This window comes from Pithys albifrons, chromosome 5 (genome assembly GCF_047495875.1).
Source record: "Pithys albifrons albifrons isolate INPA30051 chromosome 5, PitAlb_v1, whole genome shotgun sequence".
NCBI lineage: Eukaryota > Metazoa > Chordata > Aves > Passeriformes > Thamnophilidae > Pithys > Pithys albifrons.
The window spans coordinates 20,086,446-20,112,146 of NC_092462.1; the positions used below are offsets into that span (position 1 = coordinate 20,086,446).

General features: G+C 39.3%; 1 protein-coding gene across 2 annotated transcripts in view; it reads left to right on the forward strand.

The window, feature by feature from the left end:
- Window positions 1-25,701, forward strand: part of CCSER1 (coiled-coil serine rich protein 1) — a 663,581-nt gene that overhangs the window by 75,601 nt on the left and 562,279 nt on the right. For both annotated transcript variants that reach the window (XM_071555858.1, XM_071555859.1), the window contains exons 2-3: window positions 293-1,651; window positions 4,186-4,373. In XM_071555858.1, coding sequence (XP_071411959.1) covers window positions 337-1,651; window positions 4,186-4,373 — 1,503 coding nt within the window. In that variant the 5' untranslated portion in view covers window positions 293-336. The remainder of the gene's footprint in view (window positions 1-292; window positions 1,652-4,185; window positions 4,374-25,701) is intronic.

The window sequence follows — 25,701 nt, forward strand, 5'->3', positions numbered from 1 at the left end:
CTGCTGTGATCTGTGTTGTACAGTGTTGTATATAAAACTGTATCTTTCATCTGTAGAATGTTTTGAGCCACGTCTTTCCTCAGTTGCTGAGTTTTCAGTGCTGCTTATTGAACATCACTGGGAAATTCTAGAAGTCTTCAGTAATGCATATGCAGTAACTTGCAGCTATACATGAAATTGATGTTGACATCTCATTTATTTAGGCTGACTTAAGAGTCTGTTCAAGTGGGCTTTGAGGCTGAATAATAATGTATCTTTTTTTTCTCTCCTTTTTTTTCCTCCCTCATCCCAGTTTAGTTTATTGGCTGTGAAGAACCACGGACACTTTGTGCCCTGATGGGGGACTCAGGATCCAGACGATCGACTCTGGTGTCTCGGTTGCCAATATTCAGGCGAAGTGTTAGCCGGAGACATGATTCCCTTCCTTCCTCGCCTTCTTCTGCTAATGCCATTGGTGCCCACACCTCCTCCCCATCCAGCACCAACTCCAGCTCAGGGAGCACAGGAAAGCGCCGGAGTATTTTCCGCACTCCTTCCATTAGCTTCCACAACAAGAAAGGGAGTGAGCAGAAGCATGACTCAGCTAGTCAGAATGTTAACATCTCAAATGGTGCCCAGTCCTCTCTCAGTGCGTTTCAAAAACTCAGCTTAGAGGAGCACATAAAAAGCAGAGGAAGACACTCAGTTGGCTTTGGCAGCTCACGTAGCAAGAAGATAACAAGGTCTTTGACAGATGATTTTGAAAAGGGAAAGGAGCCCTCAGCTAATAAAAATGTCTTCATAAATTGCATAAGCTCTGGGAAGAATGAGGGTGATGATTCAGGCTTTGCGGAGGAGCAGAGCCGATATTCTGTCAAACAGTCCACACGAAAACTTCTCACTAAATCATTTTCATCACACTACAAGTTTTCCAAGCCTGTTCCAGAGAGTCAGTCAGTTTCTTCTGTGCAGCAGCCCAGGTGCTTGCTGGAAGTTAAATCCTATGTGGAAAGTGAACCTGTGATTGCCAAGTCCTCTCCCCCGTGCTCAGCTGAGACAACAGAGTGTGTGGGCAGCTCCTTGCAGTCTCCGCTGCTCTCGGCTGACCTCACGGCTGCCCAGACCCCCTCTGACTTCATCGCTCTGACTGAGGATTCTGTCTCAGAGGTTGATGCTCTGCCCAGCAGTGGGCCTGGGGTGCTGCTCACAGAGGATTTTAGCCACGATGTCTCTACCTCTCACATCTTCTTTAATCCTGATGCTGCTCCTGCGAGGGAAACAGATCTTGTGGAAAGTACTGGCCATTCTGCTGGTGTATCTCCTGCAAGTCACGCAAGTTCATGTAGTGCTGGATCTAATACCTTTTTCAAAACCTCAGCTGCTAATCAAACAAAAGTACTTCTGCAAGCCAATGGACTACATGTTAATGATGCCAGGCACATAGAAAAAATTAAGGTGGACAATGCACATTTAGAAACCTTTGCATTACAGCGTAGTGAAGAACCATTGATAGTCTCTCCAAAGGCACGAGGGTTGAGTGCGGGCAGAGATGAAAGAACGCCATCCAAGCACATGAGAGACACAATTCCTGTAACGGAGCCGAAGAGTGTTCCATGTTCTGAACCTCAGTCCTTTAAAACACAACAGGGTTATGAAACAAACAGTCCCAAAGGTATGTCTTGTGGTCTTTTCATTTTTGATCTTGGTGGTTTTTTTTTTCGCCTCAGTTTTTATGTAAGGATTATTTTGTCGTAAAGTGTTTTTGTAGAGTTGCAGATGCTACATAGGAAGTTTAAAAGTTACAAATTGTGTTCTCCTCCCAAAATTGTAGGAACGAAACAAAAAGTCTATTGTTTTTTGAATTGGTGTTTTACAGTTCACACACACCCATGGGGACTGTTCATGACTATGCTTGCCTGTGGTAGAAAATGAATTAAGAAAGAGAGTACTGATTCTTGGCTCTTGTTGAAGTCTGAAGCAAGGATTTTTTTGAGACGTGCCTATTTTGGACTTGAGCCTTGGAAGTTTCATAATTAAAGATGAAAACATCACCAGGGAAATAAACATTCTTGCAGTCTAATTCTGAAAAATAACTCAGTTTACCTTATATTAATCTAGGTTTTGAAATTACCATAATCTTGGTTTTTCTAAGAGTAGCTTAGAATAGATGTTTCTTTGGCAGAGTATGAGAGATCCTATTTCTGCTTCCATCTGAAGTAAGTGTCTAAATTCTCATTATGTAATCTGTGAAACTGAAAGAGCTAATTGCTGTCTAAATTTCACACTGGGTCTTTAGCTTATGAAAAGGAATTTGGAAAAACTGACAATATTAAGTGGAAAGACTGTGCCTAGAAATCCTATTCTATAGAGATGCAGATAAATAAGACACCAGGCCCTTCAGTGAAGGACACCTGTCAGAAAACATTTATCTCTGACAGTTTATTCTCTCAAACCAACTTAATGACTGGTGCTTTCTTGCATAATCATGAGGCTGTATCTGGTGGCCAGAATTTGTGAGAGTTAACAAGACGGCATTTACAGTGTTTGTATTATAACATGAATGACTGTTAAGTAAACTCATGAATTCACACCTGTCTTTTTGCTTGGACATTTGTCTAGGCATGTAAATTACAAGCAATCAAAAGAATTTTTTATTGTTTGAATTATTAGTCACTGCAAGACTTGAGTGGATATCTTGCACATAAATGGCAATATAAAGTCAAATTAATCCACTAAATTAGCTTTCACCAGAAGGCACTGTTTCTCCCAGAACCTTAGGCACTTTGGAGAAAAATTATTTCCATTTATGTGTATTACTGGTCCTGAGCAGTCAAGTTTGTCTTCTGTGCCACATTGTCTCATCTGTGAACGAGCTCGTATTTTTGAATCTGCCTTACTAGAATGTACTGCAGAACAGCAAGTGAGCAGCTCAGAGAGATGTTTAGAAATACCCAGTGCATCTCAAACTCATGTGTTGGCAATTGTATATTTAATCTGTATTTCTGGAAGGGAGCTAAGTGGACTTGAAATTGTGATGGAGGGTTTTTTCTAAATTGGATTTGTGTTCACAGAAACACTAGAGATAATACTGCAATATATAAAAGTTAACGATTAATTGTTATGGTTTTATAGTGCTGCTCAAAATACAATTCTTTTTCATTTGTGTGCTGAAGAATGTATTTCAAATTAGAAACTGCCCAAGGATACAAAGGGACCATTGAAAAAAAAAATCCTGCTATATGAAATAAAGCGAATACACAAAAGCTTATTAAGATATTGTAGTTTTATCAGTTGCAAACAGACTGATTTGAACATTGTGTTTTCTAAAACAGTATTTACACCAAGATGTGAATACAAAATATTTGTGTGTTTTCTCGGATAATAGATATTTTCTCTTCTGTGTCTGGTCTCATTGCTGATATCATTATAGATGGCATTATGAATGTGACAACAATGTATGAGCAGGTTTGATGTGCCATATATTAGTATATGTTTATATATTTTTATGTGATACGGATTTTTTTTGAGAACCCTTGGAAAAAATGTCTCTTCCAAAATGCAAAAGAAGGTAAGATTTTTTTCTGTGACATTTATTTTACTTTGTATCTTTCCACATCTCTTAAATTTACTCTAACACCTCAAAATGTATTTTTTCTCCTCTTTTCTGAAGTGTTATTGTTTAACTGGAGTTGGGGACCGGGATTCAACCCACTGGCTGCAGGTTTGGTTTGGAGGGTGCAGGTGCAGAGTTGAACTGGGAGGGCTGAACAGAAACAGATGTGCATCCCTGTCCTATTTGGGGATAACAGAGTTTTGACCTGGCCCTACAAAGCCTGGACTTGCCTTGGGACGCAGAGATGGGTTTTGGCACCAGTGAACCAATGATGAATTTTACTGGACAGCAGTTTGGAAGAGTCCTGTAATGAGGGGAGAAAGAAAAGGTTGGAGCACAGGTCCTTGTGGATTCTGTGAAGAGCCATGGACTGGGCTGTAGTGCGCTGAGAGTGCAGTTCACTGGGCTTGAACAGTGAACTGGTGGCCCAGGTGGCACTTTTATCTGTGTAAGTGACGTCTGCTTTCTATGGAACATTTCTCAGGGAATTCGCTTTCAGTGTGAGCCTTTCAAGCAAAACATTATGCTGATTAAGAAAATACTTGTAGAGGGTAATTCCCTGTGATGATTGGTGATTGCTTCTCTATTTGTAGTTGGTCTTGCCAGTAGCTTCAGTCCATGCCGAGAAGGCAGATTTGTTGAGAAGCGATTGAGATCCTCGTCGGAAGGTACTGCTGGAGGCAGCCGGCTGATCATAAAACCAAAGGATGGAAATACAGAAGAGCTGAACAGCCTGCGGAAGCAGAGGGCAAGCTCGTCCTCTTCAAAAATGAACAGCTTGGTGAGTTGTATTCCCATATACCTATGGTTATGTTTTTGTGTGAGCTGTGTAACTAACTGTAGTGAGAAGCAGTGACTTGGCAAGTAACTAACAGTAATAAAGATGGAGGGAGCTGTCTTGGGCTTCCAGAATGTGATCTAGGCTTAATTACAGCTATTAAAAGTATTTTTTTGCAGGGTATGGCATTGTCAAAAGGTTTGAATACTTTCTGTGAAGCGTTTCTTGTCATGTGTTGCTGGTTTGCCTGGGAGAAAAACACTGGGAGAGGGAAATTCAGTAGGGCTACTCTGTGGTGGCAGCATTTTATTGTTACTGGGGCAGTTATTTCATGTACTTGTCTGGTATGAGTGAGATGAGAGATCAGGAATTGGATAGAGAGGAAGTTATCTGTTAGAAGACTCATTTGAGAGGTCTGAGTGTCCCCTTTCGAAACTGGTGACAAGTTTGAGTGCTTTCAGTGGTAAAGAGGAGAAAGGATTCCTTCTGAGAACCTTTGGAGGGTCCAGAGAACTGGAAAAGCTAAGAAACAGCAGATTAACTGCAGGAGAGTACTTTTGAAACCTCTTGTGAAACAGTAGTGGAAGGGAGAAGACTGACAAGTGCTTTCCTATAGCAAATGAGAATAAATATTTTAAAATGAGTGTAATTTATATTTATAACATGTGCTCTCCAGTGAAAGAAATAATGAAGATGGCGAGACCGAACATTTACAGCAATGGAATTTACTCATTAACTTAAGGAAATCACTAAAATAGGCTTTATGGTCATTATTAATTTGAAATATTTTATTCACCTTGCTAACTGAAATAAAAAAGGAGGATTCAGTTTGTACTTGTATTCAAAACCAGCTTTTCATGAAAAGCAAGAAAGTCCAAGTTTCTTACCCCTGCCTACATTTCCTGAACAGATGCATAAATAAAGGCGCTTTTCCTTTCCAGGTGTACATAGTAGCTCTTACGTTACAATGATGCAGGATCAAACATCTCTGAGACACACTGATTTGACCACAACTGCCTTTGTAGGAGAGAATTGTAACAGGTTTTTGGAGATGAGAACTGGATTGGTGCAAACTGATGTTAGATTTGCAGTTCTGTACTTCTTCAATGTGTTTTTGCAGGCCAGTACAAAAAGTAAATGACTCGCACCAGTGCTTAAGGAAACTTTTATACTACTTTGTCTGACACTACATGGAAAATCTTCTCTTTTACCTGAGAAGCCAAGAAAGACTAACATTGTCTTCCTCTGTTCATGATTGATCATTTAATAAAACCAGGTCCTGAGACAGGATCTGATTTAGTGTGAAATCCCCTTACAGAAATTGTGACAGGAAATTGGGATTTGGGGGTTTCTCAAGAGGATGTGAAACCTGTCTGTTGTCTGGATAAATCTCACCCATGTGTCTGAAGATATCATCTAAATTTTTCTTTGTGGCTTGACTCAAAAATGCTACTGAGGATGGCAAGAGAAAACTGTAAAAGTACCTAAGTACATTTCATGAGTGTACTGCCGATGCACGGCAGATTTCACTGTGTACCAGTGTCCTGAAGCAATGGTTGCTAAAAACACTCAACTAAAATGGAGTTACTTTGTGTCTTTTACAGAAAACCTTGCCTGTACCAGGGTAGCCTGGGCAGATTGTATTACCAAGAGTTCAATGATAGGATTATTCTCCTCCTAGCAGTATCAGATTGTGCAACCCAAACCTGAAACCAGCCCCTGCACACCTCTCCCTCCCCACAAACAACCAGAAGGCAAAAGAACAAACGGAGTTGTCTGGAACTAAAAGAAGAAAAAAATAAAGAAATTGAGTGTTCATAATAATACATATTTGAACAGTAAAAAGGCCTCTTGAAAATGCTTGTCACAAGCAATTCATGTTTAACACCACCGTAGAAGATTGCTACCAGTGAGCGATCCTAATGATGAATAAATAGTAGGTAAAGAAATTACATTATTACACAAAGTAGTATTAAAAACCTTAACCTAACTTATGTGCCTGGAAAAACGTAAGCTGCTCTTCTGTGGATATCTGTATTCATTTTGTTCAGTTTTGGAAGAAATTGGGCTGCAGGCCCTTAAGGGGTGTCAGGTCCCCCATGACAAGGGCAGCGTTGCTGTGCAGCTCTGCTCTGCGGCACCGAACGGGTGGTTGGAGCTGCCAATGTCGGGTTTCTGCCATCAACCAGATGTCACCTTAGGCTGAAAAAGCCTGGTGGTATGGAAGATACCGTTCTGCTGCAAACTGAAGACAGTCCTTCAAGATGCTGTTGATGTTATTCTTCTTGTTGGCATGCAGGGTTGGCTGCTTCTGCTGAGGGGCTGGTGGGAGTGAGGAGGCAGAAAAGCTTAGGGGATGTGAGATTTTCATAGGACAGGGACAAGAAATAAAAAAAACTTAGCATCTGAGAAAGTGTTCTTTCCTCCTAAACAACTTGCTCAGCAGAGTATTCGTGCATAATTTTCAGTTCTTGTTTCGAAGGTGATAGGTAAAAACTTGGATAGACTGATCTCCTGTATGCTGGGAATATGTATCAAACATACAAAGATGATCATTGCTTCCCCCGAGAGTGGTATTAATCTTTCAAAATAACTCTACTAACGTGACAATTTCGTAGTAATGTAAGTAATGATGTCAGAGACGCTTGGGATGAACTGCTTGGTTTTACTAATTGTGTGTTTGCAAGACCGTCGTTCTTGCAGTGATCAATTTCTGCCACAAGAGGGGACCATTTCCTTAAAAATGGTTTGGCACTGGCGGCTCACGGTTACTCAAAGGGAGGTGACAGCAGTTCAGGGCTCCTGTTGGAACGGTTCCATGTTGTTACTCTGTGCAGCATAATAGACCGTTTTCAAATGACAATTTTTGATAGTTCTGCAGTTTAAAAATATGGATATTGCTGTAGAAAATCTGGTCGTTCAAATGTTTCAGTTATGAACTCATCAGTTATAACTTTAAATATTTAGACATAACATACAGGCGTGTTAACTATTTTTCAGAAGGCTGGTCAGAGGCCAGCCTTCAGTTTCTCCTACTTGAGTCTTCTCGAAACGTTGCCTGGTTTTTGTTTCTTAAATTGAGCTACAACTTTTAACCTTTGCAGGTAAAAATTTTTATGCTTGCCCTCAGTGCTGCATCATCCACTTCTTTTGCCTAGAGCAAGGCATCCATACCTACTTGTGTCAGCAGAATTAGAGAGAGCTTACTTTTCCAAATTGTTTCTTTGACTGTGTCGTTTCTTTCTTTACATCTTTCCCTTGGTTCCTGTATATTAGATAAAATTGCATATTGCCAAGGACTTTAAAGGCCTAAGGACATCTCAGCTCTTTGCCCTCAACTTTAACAGTGATGCAAGTCTTCGTTGCCCTGTTGTGAAGATGTCAAATAGTTCCATTCATATTTTCTCCCACACTGTTTATTAAGCGTGAGAGTAACTGCAGTTAGCACAAAACTTGCTTCATTTCCTGTCTCAATTTTCATTTTTCTTTTTTGCCTTGGCTAAAGATAAATTCTTAAGATGCATGCTGGTACTGCTTTACTGAGTTTTTCACTGAGCTTTTTTTGCTTACTTCTACAATGCTGACAAATAGCCAGAATCTCCTTTTCCTCATTCCTGTACTATGCTTGTAATGTGGGGATGCTCCAAGTACCCAACATTTCAGTAAGTATGCTTACAATACCAACTGTCTTGGTTTGAGATAAGCAACTGCCAACCCCCCCAAGCACAGAGAGAAAAGCCTCCCTCCTAACACCAGGGAAAGGGAGGAAAAGAGAAGGGAAAGAAAAAAACACTTCAAACTGCATTTATACTAAATCTACATATGTTTTTTCACAGAAAGAAAGAGACAATTAGAAGAGAGTACAAATATACAATCACACAAGTCTGCAACAACAACAAAGTCCAGTTCCCCACCTCAACTTCTGAACGAACACACAAATTCTACTGTCTTAACTACACATTACTTAAGAAGAAGCTTATTCCCCAGGGAGACAAACTCAAGCAGAAAGGAGAGACCCAGAACAACATATTTTACTTTCCTGAGATACCCTGTGAGCCAGTGGTGGGCCTGGTCCTCTCCATCCCCCCTGGGACAGCATCGTGCGTCCTCCCAAGAGGAGGGCTGAGAAGCGACAGCCTTAACCACTCCCACACTGGTTCCTACTTCCCTGGAGATGATGTCATAATGTGGTATGGAATACAAAATTACTGGCTAGAAGAGGTCAGCTGTTAGCTCAGCCCAGCTCAAGTCAGCTGACAGCTTCGGCCTAGTCCAGACTTCAGAACCCAAATTTAGGCCCACCTAGGTGAACCCATAACACGAACTAAGATTAGTGTATGCAAAATACAATGTGGGAATACAGGGTAATATTTCATGGGCAGGAGTTCAGTTTAATAATAAAAGGAGTTGAATATGGCAGTTAAGCATTAAATTTGAAAAATTAATAATTGACTAACTTTTTATAGAGAGAGCGATCTGAAACTTAGGGAAGATAGAACAAAAGTAAATGATTGACACAGAAATAGTGAGATGCTTGTAAAAGAGTTATTAACTGCAACTATTTGAGACTTTAGTGTGTCTCTGGAGGGAGCAGACAGTTAAAACATAGGTCATTAATGAAAATGTGTCATGTCCAGAATGTCTGTGGTAATTATCTAATTAACAGCTGGTGCCTAAATTGTAGTTGGGGTCCTGGATATTTCTGTGTAACTGTACCTTGATTTTGTTACCTAAGTGATTTGGGGCAACTTAGCAGTTAATAGTCAGGTTTCTAGTATACTTCAGAAATGGTGTTTGCAATGATGTATTTGCAATCCACTGTTTTAAAATCGGTCCTTGTGTTCGATACTGTACGTTATGGTAGCTGCATCCAACTCTGCGACTCATGAAAGTGTGTTCATTGCTTCTCACAGATGACTTTATGTTTAATGTTATCTGAGTAGTCTTTATTGTCAAGCACCAGTTTTAACTTAGTTGCCACATCATGACAGAAACATCAGGATCCTGTGCCCCTGTGGACTTCAGTGAATGTGCATGAATGAGGGCTAAAATATTTTTTATGTCCCTCTTCTTTATGCTGGATAGTATATTTTGCTGGTGTCTGATGCAGCACTGAGAGAGACTCAGACTAGGTTGGCTGCTAGTCTAGAGAGAATTGAAGTGATTTTCGTATTCATTTCAGGTTACTTTAACATTATTTTCTTCTGCACTTTTCTACTTGAATATGGACTTGACCTTCTACTTCATACCCTCTGACAGTCTACGTTGAGAATTGGAAGCTGAGGTTTTTATGCAATTTGTGGCTAATACACGAGGTGGAAGATGCTGTTGAGAATACTTGAGTTGAATGAGTTTCAGTGGGTGACCGATCAGAAGATTTGGAAGTGGAGTTGAAGGTGGCTGTTTTTGTGCCCTGTAAATGTGACCTGTAGAGGCTTGAGAAAACCTTATGGGGTACACTGTGCACTGGGGACACAATAATGATTAATATCTTAACAACCTGCCCTGGCAAGGCAATGAATGAAAGGTTATAAGGAGGATTTGAGTGCTTAAGGTTTGAGCTGAGGTTGAAAAAAAGTCTCAAAGAAACCAGCTTTTTTCAGATATTCTGAAACTGCTACAAAAATATGAAATAGTTAAGCCAAATGCACACACTCCTTTAATGTCTTCTGCACAAGAAAAAAACCTTCTTTAAAACTAACAAGGTTATGTCTTCTGTGAATAACTGCAACCTGCTGTTAACGTGCTCTACATGTATTATCTTTGGTATTTTTCATAGTTAAAATAGATGTTCCATTTTTTTCTGTCACTGAATTATGGGATTTGTACTTAATTCAAATGCTTCTCTGCTATGCTGGGCTTCTTGAGGAAGAATATTTAGGAACATCAATTCTTATTGAACTGTTTAAGCAAACCCTGTAAGGCAGTGCTTCACCCTTCATGAGAAGTGGACTTGACAGCATTCATTTATAACGAGCTTTGTACTAATGTAACAAAATTTCCCCTTTTGCAATGAATTTGGCATTTTGCTCCTTTGTGGAAAGAAACTGTGGAAGCCACTTAAAGCAAGAACTGTCAGGACGACTTTGATAGTATAAGGCTGAACAGTGCTATCTAAATAGGAATAAAGTGCTGACTGCAGGTAAGTAGTAAATTGAGCCTTATAGTCTTAATTTAGCAAGGGGAAAATGCCTTTCACATGCTTATGGCATAAAAAAAGTGGAAATGGCAAATTGGGATTTCAGCATTTAGTCTGTGATTTTTAGGTGAAGCCAACTAGAAGATTTTTGGGTTAACTACCCTGTGGGAAAACAATGTCTGTAGCATAATATACATTTCTTAACAAATTAAGGACTAGTGAAAATCAGATTGCAGTTGTTAGACACTTTGAATTAGTTCTTGAGATCAAGTAACTAACAGACATTAATTTAGATGTGACTTAATGGTTATGCTATAATGTTTTGTGCACTTCTTTAAGGATGTAATCATTATAGCCCCAAAAAGGGTAAACTGTTAATCTGACTATGGTTTTATATTTTCAATTGAATTGAGTTACATTAGTACTGGCAGAAGTTACAGTGAGTTACTAGCAATTTTAAATCCCCGAGTAAACATGGTAGTAGCTGGGTGTGTTTTGCTAGTTAGTGAAAATAGAGCAGAATTACACAGAGTCACAGAATGTGCTGAGTTGGAAGGAACGCACAAGGATCAGAGTCCAACCCTTAGCCCTGCCCAGGACCATCAAGAGTCACACCATGTGCCTGACTATCATCCAAATGTGTCTTGAACTCTGTCAGGCTTGGTGCTGTGACTGTTTCCTTGGGAGCCTGTTCCAGTGCCCAGCCACCCTCTGGGTGAGGAAGCTTTTTCTAATATCCAACCTAAACCTCCCCTGACACAACTTCAGGCCATTCCCTTGGGTCCTGTCACTGGTCACCACAGAGAAGAGATCAGTGCCTGCTCCTCCTTCTCCCCTCATGAGGAAGTTATAACTGCAGTGAGGTCTCTCCTCAGTCTCCTCTTCTCCAGGCTGAACAGACCAAGTGCCCTCAGCCACTCCTAGTACGGCTTCCCCTTGAGGCCCTTCACCATCTCCATAGCCACTAGACACTCTCTAATAGCTGTGTATCTTTTCTGTACTACAGTGTCCAAAACTGCCCAAGTATTCAATAGTGAGGCCTTTTAGTTCTGTTGTGGGTTAACTTCAGTGGGCAGCTTGTCACTACCCAACCACTGACTTACTTTGTCTGGCAGGATGGGGAGGAGAAGTGGAAGAGTAACAAGTGAGGAAGTTTGCAGTCTGAGATAAGGACAGTTTAGCAGGTAAAGCAAAAGCTGCACACACAAGCAATGCACAGTAAGGAATTCATTCACTAGTTCCTATGGGTGTACAGATGTTTAGCTATCCACAGGAAAGCAGGACTCCATCGCATGTAATGGGTACTTGGGACAATAAGTGTCATAAATCATAATGTTCCCCCTTCCTTTTTCTTTCTCAGCTTTAATTCTGAAGCACAACATCATGTGGTCAACTATATCCCTTTGGTCGGATGGGGTCAGCTGTCCCAGCTGTGTTCTCTTCCAAATTCTCCCACAACCTCAGCTTCACTGGTGGGACAGTCTGAGGAGCAGAAAAGTCGTTGACAGCGTGGAAGCACTAAAGCTAAACCATACCTGTGTTATTAACACTGTTTTGGTCACAAATCCAAAATTAGCAACCATACAAGCAAGCTCCTAAGAAGAAACCTAACTCTGTCCCATCCTAAACCAGTATAAGTTTGGTGTCTGATACTTTGTTCTGAAGTTCTAATATAGGAGTACTTGGGCTCCAAGTATTGTCTGAGCAAATTTACAGGGCACTGAACTTTTAAAGCTACAGATAGAGGTCCTCTGTAATACAATGTGTTTATTCTTTTGTTTTCATATTTTTCTGAAAAATGTAGCTATTTATTGAGACTCAAAAATACAAGTATAAAGCACACCCAATTAATGTACTTTTCCAACAAACCCCACTTTTTTGCAACTCTTACTACATTCCCCAGACAGTTTTGCCAGTTAATGTAAGAGAAATCTTGTTCTGAAGCTGCTCATCGCTTTGAATTGGTATTATTTCTAAGGATCTTTTTTTGCCATGTGAAGGGAAAGATTTCTTTCTGTACAGAAATATCTGGTAATGTGTTAAAACACACACTTAGGGCTGTTTAAACAGCTAGCTATGTTTGTCAAGCAGAAGCACCTCGGTTGTTATTTTATTTTGACTTTTACATTTCTTTCCTATTCATTATTTTATTTTCCACTAGCACAACATGTTCTGAGTACAGATGAGTACTGTGACAAAATTGCTATGTAGTGCTCTTGAAGAGTAACATTCAATCTGGTTTTGTATGTGGGCTACTAAAATCTGTATGTCCCTGCCTGTGGTGCCACCTCCAAAGAAACAACTCATTTGTGATGAAGACCTTTACCTTCTGTTCAGTGCCTGTCATACTGTGGACCTGTGAGAAAGGTCAGGAAAATTACCAAGAATTAAACAGTCCTATGACAAATCCAATGAATACTCCCTACCCACTCTCACAATACAACAGTAGGAGAGAAACAAGCACTGATGCTGGAAGACACCTCTGGGAATTTTGTTGTCCAGCACCTCTGCTCAAACCAGGGTCAGCTAGGATTTACCCAGGCATGCATGTAGTTGAATTCAGAGCATCCTCAGGGGTAGAGAACTTCAGAACCAATGTTGTCTAGTCTTAGGGTGTAAAAAAAGGACAAAGCTTTTTTTTGCACCTTCTCTTTTCCCTGGGTAGCACTAAGAGGAGTCTGGCTCTGTTTTCATTATGGCCCATGACCTCCCTTGTATGTCAGATGCTCAGAGTCCTTTGATACTGGGAAGAGATGAGCATCTGAGATTGAAATGGGAGGATAGGGAGATGCAAGGAGTGCTGAACAGAGCTCCTTTGACACCTCCACTGCACTCCCTACTGATTTCTTGTGCCTGTGGGCTCTGCCCAGTTGTGCTCTGCCTGCCCACTTGCTGGGTTGGGCAGAAATTGTGAACTCAGAGAACTGGGATCATCCCCATGTATACACTCAGCTTCATATATTTCCCCATCCTACTGTATGGAACAGATGTGCCAGAGAAAGGAGGTGGTTGACAGAGAGTTCCTGTGAGTTCCTATGACATGCTATGATGATGGATGGGAAATAGTAGGGAGGCAACCAGGACCCTAACAAATGTTTCTGAACAAGTTGGAAGAGGTAGTACAACCTCTGGTGTATTCTGTGCTTACACACTGCAGGGATCTTCTCCCTGTAGAAGGGACACAGGTCAGGGCAACCTGAAAGTTACCATTCATGGAGATAGTTTATAGGGTTAAGTGGGCTGGTGTTGCTGATCTAATACCTGTATTTCAATTACTACAGCTGAATTTTAAATAGAAGAGGGACCTTTATGCAATGAATAATACTTAAGTGGAAAAATCTTTGCAGTATTGGTAAAAGTACATCTTAAGAAACAAAAGGGAAACAATTGAAATTGAATTTCTGTTAAGCACTAGAAGATTACTGTCACATCTTTTATCTTGGGAGATTCCCTTGGCATGGGCAGTATTTTTGCAGCTGTAGCATGTCTTCTCGGGTTAGCATATGCGAGTAATGCATGCAATAGGAAAACAGGAATATTTAGATAATTTTTTCTAAGGGAGACAGTTAATGGAGAGCTAATACACTGAACTTTGAAATTTATGACTAATGACTACAAATCAGTCAGTCTCAGGTTTATCATCCTGTAGGTCAGATGATTCATGGGTAGTTTGCACTCATTTGTTGTTTTTTATGAAAGTAAAAATTGAAAATTGGTCCGTCTGTGTTCTTAGAGTGACTAATTTACTCCCTGTCCTTTTTTTTGTGCACGTAATTTCCTGCTGTGTAGGTCCCTCAAAAAGTGTGGCCGAGAGCAATGTTGTAGAGACAGTTCTGGAATGCTTTCCTGTAAGCTGCCTATTTGAATTCTTTTGCTTATGTGAGAATAAACTCAGAATAAGTACAGTATTTTTTTTCCCCAGGCTTTAACAATTCAGGGTAGGGTGCTTCTTCTAGGCCTTTGATCCTTTAGATTGATAAAAAGAAGGTAATGGGGTGAGAAATCGAAATGCTGTTGGGTCACTTGTTAGGTCATTTATATTTGCAGTCCTTCTTGTCTTGGCAGTGTGTTGCTGGAGGCAATACTGGGTTAAGGACGTGGCCCTGTCTGGAAAACTAGCTATAGACCCAGAAGGTTGCCATTTAGAACAGGAGATTTCTCTGACCTAGTCAAGTGCATGCCAGCCCATTAAAGACTCAGGAACACGTTGTGTGGGCTGTGTTACTGATTGATACATATGAAATTAGGTTTGGGCACATTTATATAGGTTAATTCACCTTTCAGTGGAGGAATAGGCAAAAGCGTATAAGTCAGGAAAAGAGTGAGATGTTAAAACTCGTTGCCTCTGTGTTTTTTTTTCTGTATTCATAGCATTAATTCAGTAAAACTGATAAAATTCATTGAAATAACACAGGCCTGGTGAATAACTTAGTACTGATCTTGTAAAATTTCCATAACTCACTGAATAAGTATTTTCATGAGCAAACTGCTCACAACCCCCCCAGACAACACAGACCTTTCTGAAATGATGGCACTTAAATTTCAACTTTGTGTATTTTGTATTTGAACTTTTGATGAAGAAACAAACATTCTGCGTTTTTGTATTATGAGAAACGTTCTTGACTTTGAAGAATATTAATGCTGTATGATTGTCCTAAGATTTATAGATGCATAAATGGTTTGGATAGCTGTTATGATTTGGAGCTGCTTTCCAGTCAGATGGACATTGGTACTTGAGAAGTAGTAGTTAGTAATAGCTGGAGCAATTCATTGCTCAACACAAAATGCAGTATTTCATACCAAAGAAAACCTGGGGAGGAGAGTTAAAATGTTTAGTAACTGCCTGCTACAGGATCTTGAACATCTGCAACAGGATATAGAGTTTTAATTAATTGAGAACTAGTGGAAAATTGTAAACCAAAGCCTGTTTCTGTTGTTCAGACTGAGATCTTGGACAAAAAGAAGGGCTTTGATTTTTTTCTTGCTTAGTTGTTCTTAGTTCATATGTATGTTTTAGGTTACTCCCACATACCCACCCTGCTAGGTCTGATGCTGTGAAACAGGCAGCACTGTAGCAGAATTCATGTCTCCTAAAAATGACTCCTACTGGATTCCTCACTGAGTAACTTTTTGGAGTATATCAAAGGAAATGAGGTTAATTTTAACTGCTCCAAAAAGCAGAGATCTCCTGTCATCTTTTCTTGGCATCTTGTAGTTGATGAAAGTAAAATCCAACAGTTTTGACTTAGTTACTCTAACCTGAAATGATCAGATTGTAAGTAGAATATATTTTGAAGAACCTCTCCCAAAATAAGCATTATGAAACTCACGTTATGTGAAGAAAAATGAGTAAATAGTGGGAGGGAGCACTTAGTTAAATGAAATTGGCTTGACAAATCTGTAGACTTGGCAGACTGTTATCCTGGGAGACTTTTGTCTTTCTAAATTTGCCAGCTTTAGAAACGTGTTTCCTTACTGGAGTGGGGGAAGTGGGAGTAGGGAAAGTGAGAACTTGATCCAGAGAGAAGTGAGGAGGATAAAGGGTAGCAATTACTGGTGACTGGCCTATGTTTCCATTAGAAAGTGGGTGGAATTATGAAGTGCTGATGATAAGAGAGGAAGGGTTGCAATTGAAGTACGAGGTGGAGTTCACTGCGGGTACTGTGAAAGAGATAAAACATTGGGAAGGAAAGAAGTTCAGGCGAAATTTGGGACAAGGAACTCTGAAAGTTAAGAGGATGGTGAAGTAGTTCAGTGAAAGAAGTTGAGAAGATGGGAGAAGCTTTCTTCATTTTAATAAATCAGTCAGGAATCAAGGGAGAAGCTGGGAACTAAACAGGTGAAGAGTTTATATAACTGCTTTCTAAGAAAGATTTGTTATCTTTCGGTTGCCTGAAATACTGGAATTCAAGGGTTAGTTTTATTTTTTTTGTGAATTTTCCCTGTAGGGGACATTGTTCAGAAGAAAATAAAACAGCCTGTAAAGTATGCATTGTTGACAAAAATGTGTCAGGCATTTCAGCTGAAAGAGAGAAATGATGAAATTTTCCTGCTCTAAAGTGTGGCAGTGTGCCTGATAGTGTGAGTATTTTCATTAGTCATATTTTAGCAGAGTTTTTCCTTCAGATGAGAATAAAAAGTTGTCATTTTTGTCTTTACTCTTTAAGGACGTGTGACGTAATGAGAGCAATTTGATCCTACTATCAAAGCTATACCTGTTTTGAAGCACTTTACTTTCTCTCAGCCTGTAAAAGGAAAATGAATATTTTTGCATCTTTATTCATAATGATTTATACCTATAGATTCCATTCATGTTGGCTCTGCTCAAAGTTAAATCACAAAGTATCCCTAGCACTGACATCTTCCCTAATTTGTTGATTCAGGTCTTTATACCAAATACATTTTCCTGCTTTCTGATATGACAATTATGTGTTCTTTTTGCAGTAGACCACAAAATTTATTCTTCTGTATCCTTTTCTCTTTGCAGCTAGTATTTACCAAGTACAGCTGTTTTCCTACTATTGTTTAGACATCACCACTGTGTTCCTTATTTTGCAAGCATGTAACCCAGGAAATACTTTTTCTTGACTCTGATTAACGCTTATGTGATGAATTGTTTCTTTAAATGATGTGGAATTCTTCAGGACATTATCTGAAAATGCAACTATGACACATCGAAATGAATTTATTAAGAGTCTCAAAGCAAGAGGGAGGTTTTATTGAATGGATTTAGATAAAGTGGAGATTACAAAAAAACAGTCAGTGGAGACCATACACTGTTTCATGGACAGAATTGTATCTGTCAGAGCATATACAAAAGTAAGCTTCTGAAATGAATTCTGTGTGTCTGATGTGTTGATGTTTCTAAGGGAATTAAAAAAAAAGTGGCGTCATATGTTTATTCGTACTGTATTTTTATTCTTTTGACCTGATGCTTCAGGGCTTCTGCTGGTCAGAAAATTTTTTTGTCAAAAATAACTGGGTAACATCTTGACTAATTGACCCAGGTTTGGTTCATTGCAGTCATGGCTCCAGGGAATGATGTGGGCATAGGGGAATTGCTAGTTGAGTGTGGCAAGCAGAGGAAACCTCTTTTTTGGCATAGCTGTTAACTTAAAGTGCACATTATACTACAGTCTTGTGCTGGAGATTAATGACTGATTGCTGCTGGTGAGGTATTAGGTGGGTCTCATAACAATGCAAACATTTTCTGAGATGCCAAATTAATATGCCTTGTTCACACCTATGCTATTAAACAAATCATCAGCAATACAGAGTCAGGACAATTTATTTTTACCCCCTATATCAGACAGAAGGTAGCTTTTGGGAAACTTTCGCTTTCCTTACAGCTTAAAATATTCTTTGTATTCCCCATTCATCTGCCAGGGGAAGTGTGTGTGCAGTTACTAAAGATCATGCAGGAAGAAAAATTAATAAAGGAAAATAAAACGGTTGTGATTGGGCTTCAGGTGTTGCTTGCGTCGAAACACATGTTAAGGATGTGTGGTTTATATCTAATTAATGTAAATTAGTACTCAATCAAGTTATGTATAGGTTAACTTGGTATTACACTGAATCACTTCTTAGGTTTACTGTTGAAAGAAGAGGTTATAAAAGGGGATTGTTTTGTATGGTTTTATCACAGTAGGGAAAATTGTACGCATTTTAAACAGAAAGGAATCATCATCAGTGACAGAGGACTACCTCTGTTTCAGAGGCAACCTCTCAAGCTATTCATACTGCTTTCCAGGTTCCTAAGAACAGAAGGGATGCAGTCATAAAGTTAATTCCTCAAAACAGTAGTTAAGTAACAAGGCATGACTAGAACTAATGTTAGATTATTAATAATAAATAATAACAGAATCGTAAAATGTCTTTCTTACTTTACTGTGCCCAGACACAAAATCCGGAGTAAAATAGCCCACTGAGAAGTTACTAGTGACCAACAAATGTTATTTGTGCACATGGTATCATCAGAAGAGATTAGCTTTAGGATGGGGGTTTGTGAATCTCAGATTCTTCATTGCCAGTTTTAGGCACTGATGAGACATTGAATTTCAGCGCGTTGGTATCTTTGAGGTTTTTATTTCAAAGAGATACAGATACATGAATAAAAATTTTGAACCTCAAGTGAAAGGAATAGTCAGCCACTCAGCCATGGTCCATGAATCACAGTAGTTCATTTTAATAACTTGAGTTGGGAAAGTGGATGCCAAGCTATTCGATCTGGATGCTTTAAGTGGACTCAGCTGTCTAGTGAAGGACCCTACAGGTAAAAGGGAATAGAACCGAGGCAGGGATGCTGTGCTTCCTTACCCAGGAAAGAAAGCCACTATTAATGCATGGTTTTGCTCTCAGATAGCCTTCACCCTCCTATACAGTCTTGCATAACAAAAGCAATTGTGGCATTATCAAATGGTGTGAAGTGATACACCGATTTCTTGAGGCATATTTATTCCTGCTTGGTAGGAGGCTTGTAAGGTCCGTTAACCAGAGAAGTTAAAAGATATCTCTTGTTGTTCAATATTTATTTTTTAAAAAATTCCATGCAGCAGAGTGTCTGCTAAGAAGGTTTTAGGATGCTTTGTTGTTCCTGTAATGCACATTTCAGTTTGTTCAATGGAGCTCTCAATTTTGGAGCTAGCACATGAAACTGCCAAAACTTAAATTGGTCATGAGCCTGGTTGCTGTTGTTGTATGGAAAGAAAAGTCAATGTTCCTATGGGTAAGTAAAAACTATTTCATAATCAAAAGCTTTAATCATTATTGCATGCTTTAAAAATTGGTGACCAAGCTCATCACTTATTATTCTGTCTCTGTGTTGTGATAGCAAACAGTATTTATTTACCCAAAATAGAGCAAACAGTGCAGGACTTTGTTTAAGCTTAGAATTATTTGACAAATAAAGGAAATTTCCATTTTCATTCATTCTACATATTTCAGAGGTGGAGAGAGAACATTTTTCCATAGATGTATTGCAAGTTATTTTAATATTCAAGGTGAACAGAAGAGTTTAGCTGATCCTAACAGGGATTAGGTTTTTATTTCAGACCTGAGTTCCATTTTGATACACTGTTGCTACATACAGGGTTTGCACACTAGCATTATGAAAGCCACATGCTCATAGGTATTTGTAGGGAATGGTCACATTTCAAATTTCAAAGAATATATAATGTAGGGAAGACTGAAATAATAAAATTTTTGCCTCTGTGGATGTCTTCACAATAAGGATGAACTTGAATAGGGCTATGTATGTAATGGTGTTGCTGAATATAAATTAAAAGAATATGCATCTATGAATCTTGCCTGAGATCCTCCCTTCTATTTCAGCATTTTTTTGTTCTTAGACAAACTCTTGGAAATTATGTTTAGTAACAGTATTTCTAGACCAAAACCAGGCTGTTTTGTTGTTTTCTTCACTTAAGTTTACTAAGGTGGTGGTACCATGTCCAAACAGAGGACAGGCATTCCTGCATGTGGTAGACAAAACTGCAGAGATGGTGGAATCACTGAGCAGAGGAGAGCAAAGCATTTGCTCATGGGTATGGAAAAGAGATAATATCAAACAAGTGCCTGGCATGTATGTACCCACAGGTTTCAACAGGAAAAAAACCACCTTGATAAATTTATAGAACTGGAAAGGACCATTGGATCCCCTGGCTAGATCTTTTATATACACCTGTAAAACCTACCAGCAGCCTGTGGGTCAAGGACAAGGAGTTCTATTGGAGTAAGGGTAGAAAAAACATGGAGAGACAGAATGACTGCACCTTCACTTGCTAAGTTACTCCAAAGGTGTGAGATTTAAAAAAATAAACCGGACAACAGCCAATAAACCAAACCACCAGAAACAAAGACTATGGAAAAACCATGCCTGATTCCTAAATTAATGGTAGCTGTGTTTTTACTTTCAGCCGTTAGGCCTCAGTTTGTCTTCTGTACCTAGACTTAAGGGCATCTTTTAATGCCTGGCATCTTTTCTGTTCATTAAAGTTACTTCTAAGTTATAAACCCAAAGGTACTTTCTTGGTATTTACTTATTTTCATGTGAACAGGTTGAGATCTTTACCAATCTTCCTTTGCAGAATACATTGAGTACTTGTATTGGTTTTATGATTTTTGTTTGGCTGCATGAATTTTTCTATGGGAGGGTAAGTTAAGCAAAAGGAAAAAACATCCTGTTTAATTGTAACAAAGTAAGTCCAATATTTGTGAAAATAACTGGTACAGAAAGACAAAAATCACCTTATTCCTGTCCTCCTCTTGTGTGCATAGTTGATAGCTAGAATAGCAGTGAATATCTTTATTCTCCAGGGTAAAAATACAAGATGAATTCTTTGCTGCAAGGCATATTGACTTCACCTGGATGTTACTCATGCAAATGGTGTGAACATCTAGTCTCTCATAAAGTATTTTGTTCAGTGAAGAGGGTACCTCTTTGTAAATTTGTTCAGAAATGATAATTTTCGGCTGTGCTATATCCTGTGAAGCCAATGCAACTATTTATGCATTAGAGAAAATAAAGTGCAGGCAGCAACACACATTTTGTGTTAACAGTGGAATTCATTGAAGTAGGAGCCCTGTTGTAGCTCAGTGGGATGACATATGAAATTAATCCAGTGTGTTGTGGGAAATAATTGACTTTGGATTCTCTTTGTTGCTGCTGTTCTTAATGGTTTTTATTTGTCTGAGCACTACATGTATATTTTTTGGAAGGCTGCTGATCATAACTGCTTGTCTGTCAGCATTTAAGTGAGTATTCTTCATCTGTTAATTCATCTTTCATCCACTTACACTGAATTCCACAGATGCTGTGAAGGAATATTTGTTTTTGTCAAAAAATGTAGTGCACCACAGTGCAGAAAGAAATGAGCAGTACAGATAATATATTTTAATAGTTTAATTGAAATAGAGTTAAAAATGGGCAAGCTTTTGTGACATAAGTCCTTTTTAGGGCCTGTTTCTTAGGTAATAAGTAGTTACCCTGGAAGAAGTGTTTGTGTCCAGGGAATATGTCTAGTTTTTCAAACTGTAAGATTGGTCTGGTAAAAGATACTGTTTCTTCTAGTAAACCTCGGCTTTCCTAGATTTTTAGTCAGTTGTGCTTGCAACAATTCTGCAGTTTTTCCGCAGCTTATCTCCGTGCTTTTATGTGCTTTCAACCAATACAAGTGGAACGGAAACTATCTATTTTTCATGCATGTAAAAGTCCAGAAAAACAGTAATAGATCAGAAAAACTGAAAAAGTATACCTGGTTTTTCAGCTTGTTTAATACAGGTGTTTTTTACCAAAGTGTTGCTATTGCTCATCTCCCACTGTAACTATTCACTGCAAACTCCTATTTCTTCATACTTATTTTCTGGATTAAAAAAAAAAAGGCGGTACCTTTATTAATTTGCCAGCTTTCATCATTTACGTTTGTAGGTGAAAACTGTCAAGCTCTATTAGGGGGCTGAGCTCACCAGGGGGATACTTGTATCATTTCCACACGCTTGTCATGTTGTTTTCTCTACACGTGTTAACTTGAACTGTCAACCTGTAAAGTGCTCTTACAACATTTGCACATGAGGTGCTGCAGGAGGTGACATAAGCTAATAGAAGGAGTTCATGGTAACAGAAAATCTCATTTGTACGTAGTGGAAGTGATGAGCTCAGGGATTTGCACTTTGATAGTGATATAATTAACAATGCTGTGTATATTTTAGTGTGATAGCTGCAGAGTCTGCTGCTGTCTCGCAGGTCCTGTCTGACAGGGTCGTTTCTCCTAAGAGATGTGGACAGCAGAGAACAATTGAGCAAGTACCCGATCTAGCTGGACTGATTGCAAGTTTCTCTGCTAATCACACACCCATCACTCACAATTAAGATTTGAAAGCCAGTCTTCAGCCTTTTGTCCCAGTTGTGGATGTGATGGCTACAGAACCATGTTTTAAAAGCATTTCTTTTATTTAACAACAGTAGAAAAGTTATGTAGGTATCCACAGGAATAAATGCTGAGAAGAGATCACAAAGAAAACTTTTATCATATTGCCACATAAAAGGGTGGTAAGATAAGTATTTTATGGCACTTGGAGATGAAGCTTTCTGCACCAGATGTTAACCTGTGGGCTTTTTGGTTTCATTGTGCTATTTCTGATTACCTCTTTAGAAAGCTCTTTAGCTTGTGATTGCTCTTTGGAGAGCAAAGACATAATTAGCTGAATTTCTTACCGTGCTTTGTTGCCATTTCTTCTCTTTCCTTAAAAAAGAAAGCTTGTGAAGGGGATAAGTAATGCTGTTCCTGTTTGGTAGCTGCAGTAATCTGGCACTTGCTTTGGTTCTCTTTCTTTGAGTCCAGAGGGGTCCCCTCCTTCTATGATGACAAAAGCCTTTGTGAATGCACAAGTGCATTTAAGAGAGAGGCTATTTGCTGTTTTTTCAAGGTTCTGTGTTGGCCCCACATATTTTCCTTCTTTGACATACGAGATCAGTAACCCTAATGGTTCTTTCATGCTGAAGGACTGCTTGTGCTTTTAACTTCTTGTAGGGCTTTAGACAGTGAAGTGTTTCCCTGGTTGCTTTTCACTTTTGTTTTATAAAGATTTATGTGTGGTCCCGTGGTGTAAAGGAGAGCACTCTGGACTCTGAATCCCAAGGACCTGAGTTTGAGTCTCAGTGGGGACCGTCCCCTGGCAGTTCAATGCCTCCCTGCCATCCCATCCCATCAGATCTTCGATGCTCAGCAGGGTCAGCCCCGGTTAGTACCGGTTGCTGTGACAGTCCCGAGGACTTCCCTGTCACTGTCCAAGCTCGCTCAGCCATGGCAAATGGACCTCAGGACTTAAAGGGTGGGGCCAGTTCTGCACACGCTGAGCCTCACCTAAAAAATCCACTGCGCAGGCTGGAAGGGCACACCCACGTGGGGAGAGCCCTGCCCAAATCTTCCTTCATGAAGTCTGGCCATACATACATACATAAAGGCTTAACTGAGTGTTTCAGGGAATAGGCATGAACAGCTTTGTTCCTTCTGAGCCATCCTGATGCTAGCAGAGTTGATTATATTTTGTATAGCTTCCCAACATTTCTCATTTATATACAGAAGATTACATCTCTGGTTTCTTACTCTTTGAGCCTAAAGGAAGTGGAACTTTAGCCAACTCCTTAGAGGGATTTGTATTACCGTAGTGTAATAAACAAATAAATTACTTAAATATTGTCTTATTTGTACTGCATATGAATTCAAGTCTTCTCATCTCCAAACACTGGATATTTGCTCTATGTGTTCCTGAATAGCAAGTACCTGGTAGGACCTATTTGTGAAAATTAACTTTCAGTCACTATCCCTGATGCATTTTGTAGTCAGTGGAGAAAAAAGCTCCTGCAGGAGATACTGGCAGTGGCTAATTTCAACCCCCCTTCTAAACCATATGTACGTTTTCTCACTGTTTTTCCTTGCTGTCTGTTGGGAAAACCTCGAACATTTTTCCTTATTGGGCTGTTTCACTATGAAAGCATTTGACTCAGTTTTGTTAACTTGTTCTCTTTGATGACAGATCGTGTGCTGCATGGATCAAACCCTTCACAGCATCCCTGTCCCTCCCTATAGTGTTGGGTTACTGGATTCTTAAGGATCTTGAGGTTATTTTGGTACTTGTTATGTAAATAAGGCGGATTGTTAACTTTATCTGATCAACCTCAGTTGATACTGTTTGAGGATCCATTTGAGATTCTGGTCACAGTTCCTACTTCATTAAATTGGAGTTGATTAAATATCTGCTACATTTTACAGACATCTTTTGCCTATACATACTGACTGGTGCTGCCATATACAGTGTGAGCCAGCATTTTTTTATGCTGCCTTGCTTTGGATTTGTGTTTGGTGGGGAGGGGTTGTTGGTGTCTGTTTGTTTTTTAATTTGCCAGGAGATCTTCCTTGCTACAGTCTTTGCCTTGTTGCTGAATGTTTCCAAAAAACCCACACCAATTCTGGCTACAAGGGTATCAGGGAGCATCACAAACAGTTGTAGTAAGTCAGTGGAAAAAAAATTATTTCAGGTTTTCATTTCATTTGCTGTTCATAGAGGTCTTTCGTTAAATGAATGGACATGGGAAAGGAGATGGAAGATAACTTCTTTAAATAGTAGATGTCATCCAAAAATTTCAGTGACCAGCACTAGGGTGTTACTCATCATTAACAGACATGGTAGAAACATTATTTGCGTTGACCACCAGCTTAAACACTATAAACTGAAACACACCTTCAAATTACAGCAGGTTTATTTCAGGGCAGTTTTCATCTCTTTAGTCCTGTGATCCTTGGAGTCAGGAGGCCATACTCACCTGAATTTAGCAGTCTAAAAAGCGTGTGGTTACTGCACGTGTACATGCTCTTCATCTTGGCCTCACCCATCTCAGTTTATCTCAAGCAGCTGACGTCTGATACCTGTCAGGATTGCAGGATGGAATTAGGACCAACTTCTACAGTTGCTCTGAAACTCATAGGTTGATTAGCATTTATTAATAATACTTCAGACTGCATGTCAAGGAGGTGGTTCTTGGTGTTATCTGAAATAGGGTTCTATAACCTTGGGGAAAAAATTAATACCCTATCTTCTGATTTTCTAGAGCATCAAAGTATACAAAGCACATGACACTTTGTGTTAGGATTGTATTTTTTTCAAAACTGAAAGAAATGTAATGGGGAAATTCTGGTAAAAACAATTGAAATTTTGCATGAGGAGACATATGGTGCAAAGGTTTGGATATAGCCAAGGATCATGCCATTATTCTTCATGACATTCAAATATAAACCTGCAGTTTAGATTGCTTGTGTACAAATTTAGTCAAAGGCTTCTTTTTAATGCGGTTCTGTCTTTATGAATTCTTACATGAATTGAAGAATACTGCACCCTCTTATTGTATGATGCTGGAATTGAAGAGCTGAGAAATGAGTGAAAGAACACACTAGATTTTTGTGATGTGTAAATAAACCTTTAATATCATCAACCTAGAAATGTCAAATCACTAAGCAAGTAGAGTACTACCTTTTGCCTGAGAAAATAAAAAAATGTTTTCAAAGCGGTATTTCAAGTCCCTTTTTTCCTTAACTTGGTCTCCAGGAAAAAAGGGTCAGGAAAAGCAAAAAGTAGCATTGCTCTCAAATTGCCTGTGGTAGTACAAGAATTTTCTCATTTTTGCAAAAGGACTGACAA